This window comes from Equus caballus, chromosome 1 (genome assembly GCF_041296265.1).
Source record: "Equus caballus isolate H_3958 breed thoroughbred chromosome 1, TB-T2T, whole genome shotgun sequence".
Lineage (NCBI taxonomy): Eukaryota > Metazoa > Chordata > Mammalia > Perissodactyla > Equidae > Equus > Equus caballus.
The window spans coordinates 121,359,117-121,372,172 of NC_091684.1; the positions used below are offsets into that span (position 1 = coordinate 121,359,117).

Genomic DNA, 13,056 nt, shown 5'->3' on the forward strand with positions numbered 1-13,056 from the left:
AGATATGGTGTATATATACAATGGAATACTACTCAGGCATAAAAAAGATGAAATCATGCCATTTGCAACAACATGGATGATCCTTGAGTGTATTATATTAAGTGAAATAAGCCAGAGAAAGACAAACACTGTACGATTTCACACATATGTGGAAGATAAACAACCACATGGATAAAGAGGACAGATTAGTGGTTACCAGAGGGGAAGGGGATGAGGAAGAGGGAGAAAGGGGTAAAGGGGCATATATGTACGGTGCTGGATAAAAATTAGACTATTGTGGCTGACCACGATGCAGTCTATACAGAAACTTATACATAAAAATGTACACCTGAAATTACACAATGTTATAAACCAATATGACCTCAATAAAATAATTTTCTGAAAAAGAACGGAGTAGTGATTGCCAGGGATTAGGAGTGGTGGGCAAGGGATGCATGTGTCTATAAATAACTATCATGAGAGAAATCTTTGTGGTGGTGGAATAGTTCTATTTGTTGATTGTGGTGATGTTTACAGAATCTACATTTGTGATAAGGTATCATTGAACTATATGTACACATGGTGCCAATGTCAATGTTCTTGATATTGTACTACAGCTCTATAAAATGGAAACAAATGAAGGGTGCTTGCGACTGTCCTGTACGATCTTTGCAATTTTCTGTGAATCTATAATTACGTCAAAAGAAAATGTTTTTAAGGATATCTCACAGAAGCCAACAAAGCCAACGTTCAAATCCCACAGGTTTGTGTCCCCAACTAACTCTACTTTAGGAGAAGATTCTCAGCCACCATAGAGCATGCTCCAGGAAGTCTACTAGGTCTAGGAAATGTTTCTATAGTTTTGCTGGTTGGTTGAATGGCACCAATCCTTCTGCTAACCATGGTACTCAAGCTGAATTCACTCTGAACAAGTGACAGCATAGAAACCCAGTCTCAGTGGGAGATAGATTGGCAGCTTGCAAAGCGAACTCATTTGCATTGAGAAGAGCATCTCACTGAGATCACAAGAATGATTTCTGCAGTACCACCAAGCTAAACAGGAGGAATCTGATGATGAAGGAGGCTCCCCATATGCTTTATCTCTTAAACAGAAAGGGGCACGGATAACTTTCAGAATCTAAAATAATTTGAGGATTGGACCAATGCATTAGTAGTTTTATAGATACCTTCATGGGATTCACAACAGAGCTCTCTGGAAGATTTGGAAGAAAGAAATTGCTTGCACTCAGGGTAATGTGGCTTGAGTTCTGAAGATGGATCCACTCTAGGGTTCCTTTCCTAGAGATTCTCTGCAGATAAGCCAGAACTATTTTCCTAACCATTTATTTCTTGTTCCCATGTGACTTTCTGGGTTGGGGCAAGAGAAAGCAGAAGGGGTCTGTGATCTATATCTCAAGGCCTTCTCTTTAGGACCCACGGTTTTGATAGATCTGGAGTTTCAATGCAGATTCTGAGGAGTTCCTGAAGCCATCCAGCAGAGGGAACCCTGTTCTCATTTCCAATTTCTGATTTAGGCAAACTCATCTCTAAACAGGTGCTTATTGACCCTCAGGGTGAGGAAGGTGAACTCAGGAGAGTTACATCTAACTTTAAGGAAAACTGGGAGCCACCAAATGCTTTAAACTGAGTGAAACATTATGATCTGTGCAGCCAAAGTAGCAGTCTGTGTGAAGGGCAGTACTGAAGATAGAGACCACGTCAAAGGTCTCTGCCAAGTCCAGGCAGGAAACAGTGCCTACAGGGATGGAGAGAAGGGAGAATACTTACCATGCAAGAAGGCAAAACTGGCATGTCAGGGCGACTGATCATATGAGGGAGAAGCCCAGGTTTTTGGCATTGGTAACTAAGTGAAGGAGTGTCAGGAATGATCCTTTTGAGTACTATGACAATAGATGAGGAGGTACCATGAGTTGTGGGTGTGCCTACAATTTCAAAGATAAGTTAGTAACGTGTGGGTTAGATGCCCGGTAAATGCTGCAGGAACCCTGGAGAGTGCTCTGTCCATCACAGTTACAATTGTTAATTCCTGTGTGCTGGCAAGGTTGCTTTATGTTTGGCGCTGACAAGCGACTGGCCCTTGTCTCTCCTGCTCTTAGTAGGAACGGCTTAGAGTAAAATTATTCCAAAATTAAGATCATAATTTTTAGGTAAATATCCTAAGATATTAACTTACTTATAACTTGCCCTACAGAAGAGTGCACTAGATTTTGTCACCTTGAGAAAATTTTTTAAAATTTTTCTTCACTAAGAGTCATACAGTTTAATGTGAAATGACTTCTATTGAAATCATTTTGTGGCTTTGATGCGAGTCTACTAGCAACCACTTTTAAAATTTTCCGTCACAGTTTGTTATGTCTCTGCTCTACAGCACATAATTTTGTGTTGGAGCAAACTTCACTCATTTTCTGAGGAAGCATTTGGTCTTTTCAGAAGAAAGCTCATTCGACTGCCTTGATGCTGGTGTGGTTGTGGGGGCTGGATGGTGTACCTATCATAGGAAGTCTCCTCTGCTTTCAAAGCAGCGCTCTTTGTAAAGAACTCTTTGCCTCTCACTGCAGGTTATTTCAATTCAATGTATTCCTTAATGAGGGAATTCTAGATAAAATAGTATTAACATATTTAAACCTCTTGAAGTTGTACTTGGCTGAATTTATTTCAGGGAATATTGTGGTAATTAATACTTCCATTAGTAGCGTGTAAAGGTGCCAGTTTCATAACAACTTTCTTTAGATTGGATGTTCCATGGGCTTTTATTTTATTCTATGCCAATTTAATAAATGAAAATGGGAAGCCTGGACTAATACTTATGTCTTTAAATATTAGTGAGGTGAAACAGTTTTCAATGTTACTTGCCAGTTGTATTTCTTCTGTCTTTGTTATCTGATACCTTTTGCCCATTTAGTTACAACGGTTTTATTTTTTCTCCATTTTACAATAAAAAGCTTGTACTACATTTAACTACATATCTTAATTTTAGCGCTCTCAAATAAATGTGTTTTGAATTTGTTCCCACAGCTTCTTATCCTGTATTTTCATGCATTCCCGGATTTTTGCTTTCTGCCTTCTGATTTCATAATGTCAGGTGTTCTGCTTTTCTGTTGTATATTTGTCTAATTTAGTTTATTTGTAGTTAAAAATTCATTATTATTATAATTTGTCTCTCATTACAACTTAGTCCAATTCAGCTCATAGCTCTTTAGCATTGCTTAAATAAGGTTATTTGCTTTATATCAGATATGAGATAAATGAGATGGAGGATTACAAATGGGAAGTGATCCTTTCTATCATGGGGTAGAGCCACTCATTAAGTATAGCACAAAAGTTATACATAATGCTACTTTCCAAATTTTGCTCCACAAAGAGCAACTTGCTCAAGCACCCCATGAGTAAATAGTTTGGAGAAAACTAGAGAAACAATAATAAATAAAGTAAAAACAAATGAGAAATACCAGATCTATGTGCCACTTTACTGGTGCAGCAAAGCCTCTTTTGGGGATAGTTCTCAGTTGGGGAAGTGATGTTGCCTTCAATGCACATTTGTTGTTATTGTCAAAATACCTAGATTGATTTTGGGCTGAAGTAAAGTACTCTCTGACTCAAAGAGTTTGCAAGAAACTCCCTCTAAATTTCTGGAAAACCTGGCCATTGGGACAACTTGACAAGGATCTCCTGTAGTCAGGTAGGTCCTGGGATGAGGCCAGTCATCCTAGAAAGCTCAGCTTTGCCTCTACTAGGAATGGACTCTCCATCTTACGAATTTCTCTCCTACTCTAGAAGCTCAGCTTCCTAAGTGCCAATTGATTGGACTTGGAAAAGAGGTTTCACCTTGTCCTATGATATAAGAGAAAAAGAGGAATATTTGTGCACAGATGTAAGTAAAATTACAGGCAAAGTTTATGAAGCAAGTTGTACCTGCAACCCAGGTATTTGGGATATGAATTTAAGCACCGCGACAGAGGCTGCACTGTGCAGGTGCAGGAATGACAGAAACAGTGACAAGCCACTAGGTGGCAGAAGAATTCCACTATCACCATTTACCTCACTATACATCTTTAGCCAGAGAAGGGGGGTTTAGGGTTGGGGTTCTTGATCCTTATAGGACAGTAGAGGCGGCAGCAGCACTGATGATCCCCATCCACATGAACAGAGTAGTAACTTCAGGAAAGTCCTTTTGTATACACCAGACCAGCGTGTGCACAAATATCTTTCCCCAAAACACTCAGGCCTGTTCACTCTGCCATCCCCCTCCCTCCTACATCAAGCCCTGCACCCAAGGGCGGGACTATGGTTATTTAGCAAGCTCAGAAGTTGCCAGCTGACTTCCCTTGTATGTTAAGGTTTATGTCCCCCTCCCAGAGGTTTCCCCTAGACCTCCCTGTGGTTAGGTATTCTCTCCCCTCCAACCCCACCGCGTGTGATCTGCAGGATCCCTAGTTCATTGGAAGCCTGGTATTTCCTCTTCCCTGTTACAAACCGGGATAATTTTAAGGGAGCATGTTTCCATCCCAGTATCAGTGTGTTGATGAAACCCAAATTTCCCGTGCACCCACCACAGGCCATGTGATTGACAAATGCCCCTTTAGCCAATTCATTCATATGGCTAACAAACACAGATACTTGTGGTCTTGCAGATAAATGGTCCCCCTTTCCTACGTAACCTTAAGGAAGTTTTCTGCTTCGAATTACAACTTTACTGACCTTGCAATGACATGCCATTTAATTAATCTGCTTGAGCCTCAGACACTCAATGACAAAATGGGAATAATAATGCCTATTTTTAAAGATTATTGTGAAGATTAAATCAGACAAGGTATACAACATTTTCTTGGATCAACCTCACTGACTTGTAAAGTTTTACTCTTGGTTTAATGGAAATATTACATTTCACACCCATCAAAATCACTGTGTCATTACGATGAATGTAGCACTGTCCTTGAAAAACAATTTCATCATCGTGGTTTCTACTATCACTAGTAGTAGTCTTGATATTCAGATCTATTGAGAGAGTATGGTAAAATTTGGCTCCCGTCATCTAGAGTAAAAATTAGAATAAAGACAAACACTTCCATGTTATGCTGAAAGTATATTTATATATAGATATAGATATTTATTTCTCTGCAGACAGCATTTACTGATGAGTCATTTTAACATTCAAAGAACAGCCTATTTCAATGCTACATAATCCGTACCAGAATGAGATGGATAGCTTAATTCATTTCACAAAGCCAGCACAACTCTGATACCAAAACATAACAATTATAACACAAAACAGAGAATCACAGATCTCACTTAAAGATACAGATGCCAAAATACCAAATAGAACAGTAGCCGATTGAAATCAACACCACATGAAAATGTACAAAGCTTTGGCAGATACGAAACCAAATTGAAATCTAAACTCACACACAAAGAACTGGAACATAAACACCAGAAACAAAACGCTCCCCCCACCCCACCCTGTGTGGCCTCTGGCCGGGGACCCAAAGCAATGAGATATCTGCTAAACCTCATTAGCAGGGAGGCTGCTAAACCTCATTAGCGGGGAGGGGAACCGCTGGTGGGGTCACCACATTTATCACTGGAGCCAGGCTCATCATCATCTGCATCCTCAGACTCACACTCTGCCAGCGCTTCAATGTACTGGAACGGCCAGCACCGGGGATCTCTCTTATGGAGTTTGGCCAAAAACCTCAGGACAAGCATCTTGCTGGTTTCGAGGAATGCTCGGGGGCCCCAGAGAAACTCATATTCTGCTGGCTCAGTATAGGGAATTCGCCTGTACTCTAGGTACTTCTGCCTTACAAACACTTCGGTGATGAGCTTCTTGGTATTTCCAAAGAGAGTGTGTGTCTCCTGGACATCCAACCCCAACCTGTACAGAAAATTAAAGATCAGGTCCTCCCTGACACAATTGCCTTTCATAAAGATGAGACTCAGGACTACCATCAGGAGGCCTAACTTGGGTGTGTCCAAATTGGATGCCACTGGTTCACCCTTATGATGCCCCAGCTTGTTGATGATAATATAAGAGTGGTTTTTGGGATCAATTTCCTTCAATTGATAACCAAAGACGCACTCCAGCTTATTGTTGGCACGGTTGATGATATCTAAGCACTCATCTTTATATTCACGGATGATGAATTTCACCATCTCTGAGCGCTTGATGGGCACCTTTGCTTGGTACTTGACCAAGAGGAACTGCACCAACGCATTTGCCCTCTCATCCAAGGGAGACAATGGCTGAGTCTCAAACCTGGGCTCATCCTGGGTGGCACTGAACCCCTGAGAGAGACTAGGGAGCTCAGAGATGATCAAGGGCTGAGGGCTACCTGGGTTTTCCCAGAGACCCAGGGCCCTCGAGGTGCTTGGGCCCTCCCAGGCACTCAGGGCCCAAGATGTGCTGGGCCCTTCCCAGCCACTCAAGATCCTGGAGGTACTAGGGCCCTCCCAGCCACTCAGGCCACGGGAGGTGCTTGGGCCCTCCCAGTCACCCAGGACCTGGATAGGGTTTTGAACCTCCCAGTCATTCAGGTTTAGATTTTCCCAGGGCCTGGGGGCCCGCCAGTCACCCAGGGCCAACATCTGGCCACTGCTGTCTTCTTCAGTATTCAGGTGCTTCTTCTTCCGGGTAGCTTTTCCCGAGCGACGTGGAGGCTCCGCAGAGGTCTTTGAGGCCTCTTGAGTGGTGGCCATTGCTGGGGAGACAGCTGCCGTAGCCATCAGGATGGTGGGCACTGCCTTGGATGCCTTTGAGGCATTCACGTTGGGCTGTGGAACCCAAGGAACTGCAGGCAGGGCCTCTACGCAGGCATATGGATCCTGCAAAGCAAGTGGCAGTGACTTTGGGGTCTCTGAGATGGCAGGCGGGCCCTTAAAGGCATTAGAAGAGGCAGGCTGGAACCGGGAGGTAGCTGGAAAGACACTTGACGTGGCAGTAAAGGTCTCTGGTGTGGCAGGCAAGTTTTTCCAGGCAGTCGGCAGGTGTGCTCGAGCAGCTGACACTGCCTTTGGAGCACAAAAAGTGGCAGCAAAGATCATGCGGTCCTTTGAAGGAGCCTTGCGTTCTTTTGACGAGGTCCTACGGTCCTTTGAAGAGGTCCTGCGTTCTATTGAAGAGGCCCTGGATTCTCCTGATGGAGTCATCAGTGATTTAGCAGAGCCTACGGGAAAATTTGCCGCTGCTATGGGTGCTCCTGGCTGGCCCTGCAAGGCTACAGGGGGGCCCTGCCAGGAGGGCTGGAGTTGCAAGGTGGGCAGCTCTGCCTGCGAGCCCGAGGGCTGGGCCTGCTGGGTGGGTAGCTGGATTTGCAGGGCCTTTTGGGAGGCTGGGGCCCCCTGAAAGGGCTGCTCCAGCTGAACTAGCGGTAGGCTCTGCCTCTGGGCCTCTTGGGTAGGCACTGGCTGCCAGAAGTGCCCAGGGGCCTTCGGAGCCTGCCAGGCCAGCGGCTGGGCTTGTTGCACTTCTTGGAACTCCATCGACGCGGGCAGCTCCTGTGGCACCGGTGCTTGGCCTTTGGGGGCCTGCCAGATGATAGGCGGGCAATGCGCAGCTGGTGGGGCCGGCAGCGGAGCCGACAGCACAGCCTGGGGTGCCTGCGGGCCAGCAGGAGGCGCAGAGGGCACCTGCGTTGCTGGCGGGGCAGTGGGCACCTGTGGGGCCGCCCGCACCTGAGGTGCCGCCCGCACCTGCGGGGTGGGCAGCCGAGCCTGTGGAGCCTGCCGCAGCGGCGGCGGCGGTGGCAGGGCCTGCCAAAGTGGTGGTGGGGTGGCCAGCACCTGCGGAGCAGGCCTTATGGGCGGCGGTGCCTGGCGGATCAGTGGTGGTGCCTGGCGGATTGGGGGAGGTGCCTGGCGCACTGGCGGGGGCCCCGGTCGGATAGGTGGCGGGCCGGGTCGGATGGGCGGCGGACCCTGGCGCACTGGTGGTGCCTGCCAGGTGATGGTCGGAGCCTGCCAGGTGACCTGTGTGGCCTGCCATGCCAGGGGCGGGGCCTGCCAGCCAGGCGAGGTGGCCTGCCAGCCAGGCGAGGTGGCCTGCCAGCCCGGGGGTGTTGCCAGCTGCGCCGGCGGGGCCTGTGGGCCCTGGGGAACCTGCGGAGGAGCCCTTATAACCTGTGACTGGATTTGTAGAATCAGAGGCTGAGCCTGTGGGGCCCAGGAAGCCAGAGGCTGCGCAGGTGGGGCTGCCGGCTGTGCCATGGGTGCTCCTGAAGCTGGAGGCTGGCTGATAGGAGCTCTCGAACCCGGAGGATGGATCATCAGGACTCCGGGACCTGGAGGCTTGGCTATCGGGGCTCCCGGAGGTGGAGGCTGGGCCATCAAGGCTGCCGGGGGCGGAGGCTGGGCCATCGGAGCTCCCGGAGCAGGAGGCTGGACCATCAGGACTCCTGGAGTCAGAGGCTGGGCCATCAGGACTCCCGGAGTCGGAGGCTGGGCCATCGGGGTCCCCGGAGGGGGAGGATGGGCCATCGGTGTCCCCGGCGGGGGAGGGTGAGCCATCGGTGTCCCCGGAGGGGGAGGATGAGCCATCGGCGTCCCCGGAGGGGGAGGATGTACCATCGGGGTCCCCGGAGGGGGAGGATGGGCCATCGGGGTCCCCGGAGGGGGAGGATGGGCCATCGGGGTCCCCGGAGGGGGAGGATGGGCCATCGGGGTCCCCGGAGGGGGAGGATGGGCCATGGGGGCTCCGGGAGCCGAAGGATGCATCATCAGGACTCCCGGAGTCGGAGGCTGGGCCATCGGGGCTCCCGGAGGGGGAGGATGGATCATCAGGACTCCGGGAGTCGGAGGCTTACCCATCGGGCCTCCCAGAGGGGGACCCTGGACCATCGGGCCACCGAGGGCCGGAGGTTGGGCCATCGGAGCCATTGGGGCAGGCGGCTGGCCCTGTGGGGCCTCCCAGACAGGCTGAGGTGCCTGCCAAGCGGCCAATGAAGCCTGCAAATCAATCGGAGGTGGATCCCAAGGGACTGGCGGAGCCCGAGAGGAGGCGGGCGGGGCCCGCATCAGAACCGTAGGGCGGCTATAGACCGGAGGCTTAGGGCCCTCCACCGGGGGACTCGGATCACCCAAATTCTTACTTAGCTGCGACATGTCCCTTTGCTCTGACAGCTGGTGGGCCTTTTCCTCCGACAGCTGCTGGGCCTTTTCCTCCAGAGAGAAGAGAATGCCTACGTGGCTGCTCAGAGGATCCCTCCCTGCTGACTGGTGAATAGGAAGTGAGTGCCCTTAGCTCTGCAGCTTTCCGCAGTAAGGAGGAGGGGGGAAGGGGGCTCAATCCCGCCCCTTCCCCGCCCCCGACCACCACAAGTGGATAGTGCATAGGGGCGTCTACCAGAAATCCTGGCTGACACAAGATCTCTTCTCGCTCTGTCCAGTCCCCAAATGCAGTTTGGTCAGACTCTCTATGGATGAGTTTTCACAGGGGAGTGACAGGAACAGATCTATGTTTTAGAAATCACTGTACTGCAGTATAGAGTGGGAACAGACCACTGGGAACATGGAAGGCATCCATGAGAAGAGAGATGGTGTGGTCTGAGCTCAGATACAGCAAAACCGGAACCGGAGGATGAAAAAAGTACATATATATTTATGAGAGATTCAGGAGTCTAGTAGACAGCTATTATAACTTAATGTAAGAGTAAAAGAGATGGAGAAGGCATATAAGTCTCTGTCCTGGGAGTGTAGGAAATTGTGATGCAGTTGATTCTTGTAGGGACACAGTGGGAGGCACATAGGAAGAGAGATTGATGAGTATTGATTGGGACATGGGCATTTACAGTGCTGCGGGACTGCCAAGGAGAGATACTCTGTAGACACTCTTGGATAATGGTTTGGGATTCAGAAGAAAAATGAGCTGGGGATCAAGGTACTCCTCGTGAAAGTAGAACCGCATAAGTGAATGTGGTTGAAGAAATAGAGTGCTGAAAGAGAAATTCCTGAGAGATGTCTTGAGGAATGCAGGCATTTCTAGACATAGGCAGAGAAAGGGGATGGCGAAGACTAGAGACAGAAGGAAAGAAATCCTCGAAATTAAGATGTTCCACAAATCAAGGGAGAGCACTATTTTTAGTATCAGGAAAAATTCTTGTGGAATAGCTGGGATGAAAGAAAAGGGCAAGTTTCTTGGTGGTGTTCATCAGTTGCAGAGCAAAAAATAAATTGTAAAAATGAAAATGAAAACAATGCACTAGAAGATAATAAAATGAGTGAATGAATTGATCCAAGGTTAATATATAGGAAAAATATGTGAAGAATAAAAATAAAAATTGGGGGGAAATCTACTCATGGACATAATCAGTATAAAAATTAGACGGATGATGTATCAATAGATAAAGTAGAAGATATGAAAATTATTGAGTAACACTGTCCAACTTCATGCTGAAAGGAAGTGACAGTCTCAGTTCTGGGTGAGTAGTTTTCTGGAAATATACAAAACACTAAATATCAGGATGTTTACTTTAGAAGATGGTGTTTGCAGCTTAGGGGTTGCAAGCCACAAGGGGGCAGACAAGAATGATGGAAGCCATACCCTACCCCTCCTGAGGTACACCAAGCCAGTGTCCCTCAAATTTGGTAATTTATGAATCCCGATGAAGGCATATACACACTCCTAACTTTATTATTGCCTTACATAATCAAAAAATCATTTGAAAATGAAGTTTTAGTGGTTTCTCTGGTAATTTAAAGGATGAGAAATCAGACTTGTTATGCCCAAGAAACATCTTTCTTTTCAAAGGCAAGCAGCTCTTTCATGGTACCTGATGATATGTCCCTCCTATATATTCCCAGAGATCTGCTTCTACAGGTTGGATACCACCATACTTCACGGTTTCCAGGTCCCTCTTCTTGGTTAATTGTCAGTCCATATAAGACTTCTCAGTTTGGTAGGAGTTTAGAACCACTTCAGGGAGGCCAACTCTAGACACAGAACCCTCCCGTTCCCCATCACCAATTCTGCCATGTGACAGTTACTAGCTGTGGATATCTTTGGGAAAGTAAGTTCATTTTTCAGTCTGTGACAATTCTACGCTCACTAAAGCATGCTATTTTCCTCCTCCAATTTAAATCTATAAATTCCTCAGAGATTATGTTCTTCCACTAGCCATTTCTTTTTCAGGATTATGCTAGATTTAGCCTTAAGTCCACCATGCTGTTGGTCATCCCACACAGTAAATGGCTACCAGGGGGGCCGAGTTGTTCTCACTGAAGTTGGAGTCAATGAATAGCACCGCCATACAATGCCAGCTCCCAGCAAATCCGTTATATGAAAAGAGGCCCTGTTTATGCCCACACGTGACACAGAAGCCAAAAAGGAAGTATCAGTAATTATTAAGGGGGAGGGGAGAAGCTTACAGGTGTCATTACAAATGGAAGGTAGTTAAGTCATGCACTAGCACCTCTCTGTCTCCTGGGTAACATTCTTTAAATAGCAGAGAAACATTGGGGCATAAGTATCCAGTGATTTTGGGGAAGTAGTAATGATGGGTGAATCAAGTTTATTTTTTCCTGGAAAATGTGTGTGCCTATATCAGACAGTGCTCTCAGACCCAGGCCACATGATAAACTAGCTACTCTCAAATTACCTGACACCAACATCAAATACACCTGAGGAACCAAGTGACAGAGAGCCTTTTTGTGAAGACTGACTTATTTAATAACAATAAAACCCAGTACTGTCCTGAGTTCCGGTGGGGAATTTGGACCATGCACTTTAAATAGGTCTCCCAAAACTCCTCTTCTCCTTGTGGAATCTTCTAGCTTCCTGAAGCCCCCACCACCCTTCTGTGTCTATGTTCTTCTATCTCCATACCTCTGAACCAAGTGTTGTCAATATCTCCTTTCCTTGTTTCTCTGTGAAACAGCTTAAAAATCCAAGGTGAGTAGAGAACAAAAGGCAAACAGATACAAAGCATCCATGGAATGTACATGTCCCTCTGTCTTCTACTTAGAAAGCACATTTAGTATTTGCCTAAGTATATAATAAAAGGGTAACATAAGTAATTGAAAAAATCAGGGGAAGAAGAACCAAGGATAGACAAGAAGGAGGAGGAAAATCCTTGAGCCAGGTGTATTAATTTCTTTATCATCTGGCTCAACAAAAATGGAACCCCCATGCAGACTGGAGCTTCGTTTTGTCCACTCTTGCACCCCCAGCTCAACCTGAGTGATCAGTAAGGAGCTGTTGAATGAAAATTTAAGAATAGCACCAAAAGTGCTTATCTTTCACCCTTTTGGAAATGTTTCTTTTATTTACTTCGTGTAAATATTTATATGTGAGTAAAATAATCAATAATAATTTTCATAGAGCCTGAAACCATTTACTTATGACATACCTTTTATTAAGGATTCAGTATGTGTCCAACACAGTGCTATGTACAAGACTGTAGAGAAAAAGATCTGACAATGGATCTTATAGACACATAGGGATATTAATCTGGTGTTTGTAGTGCAATAAAGTGTTATTGTATTCATTGTTTAAAACTCATGTTGGTCATAGTTGACTCAAATAGCTGTAGTCACATCCACTTCGAGGCTGGGGGGCTGTGATGCTGGCAGTAGCAATGAAAAGAAAAAAATAAACAAATCCAAAGCTGTGTGAAATTCATGAGTGTTCTCCAAATAGGCATACTGAGCACTAAAAGGAAAAAAAAGAAGAAGCATAGGATACATCAGAAGTACAAGGTATTTGAAAGAAGAGTTGCAAGGTATTCATTAATATAGTGTAACTAGTATTTATTGAATGCTTATTTGATCAAATACCATCCTAAAATCTTTACATACACTGTAAACTCCTCACAAAATCTGCAAGGTTTTGGCCCTACTTTACTCAAGAAATTGAGGCTCAGGATGGTAACTAACTTGTCCCAGATCTGGCAATCTGTACCAGTATGTGGAATCAAAGCTTGATGTATCCATTGTCAAAAGCCAGCATTCTTAGCCAGTACACTGGTGCTGCCAAAACCTTCTTTTAAATTTTAGATATAATTAACACACAGTGAAATTCATAGATCTACAGTATACTGTTTAATGAACTTTGTCACCAAGTAATCATAC

The 13,056-nt window shown here is 46.1% G+C and overlaps 1 protein-coding gene across 2 annotated transcripts; it reads right to left on the reverse strand.

The window, feature by feature from the left end:
- Positions 1-5,070: 5,070 nt before the first annotated feature.
- MAGEL2 (MAGE family member L2) lies at positions 5,071-9,292 on the reverse strand. 2 transcript variants are annotated; one of them, XM_070268457.1, is made up of 2 exons: positions 9,081-9,281; positions 5,071-8,387 (listed from the first exon to the last, which is right to left on the reverse strand). In XM_070268457.1, exons 1-2 carry the CDS (start codon positions 9,091-9,093, stop codon positions 5,536-5,538), a joined length of 2,865 nt encoding a protein of 954 aa, XP_070124558.1. In that variant the 5' UTR covers positions 9,094-9,281; the 3' UTR covers positions 5,071-5,535. The 2 variants fall into 2 exon arrangements, with proteins under 2 accessions (XP_070124558.1, XP_014589560.2); XM_014734074.3 differs by having other exon boundaries at positions 5,071-9,292.
- Positions 9,293-13,056: the final 3,764 nt, after the last annotated feature.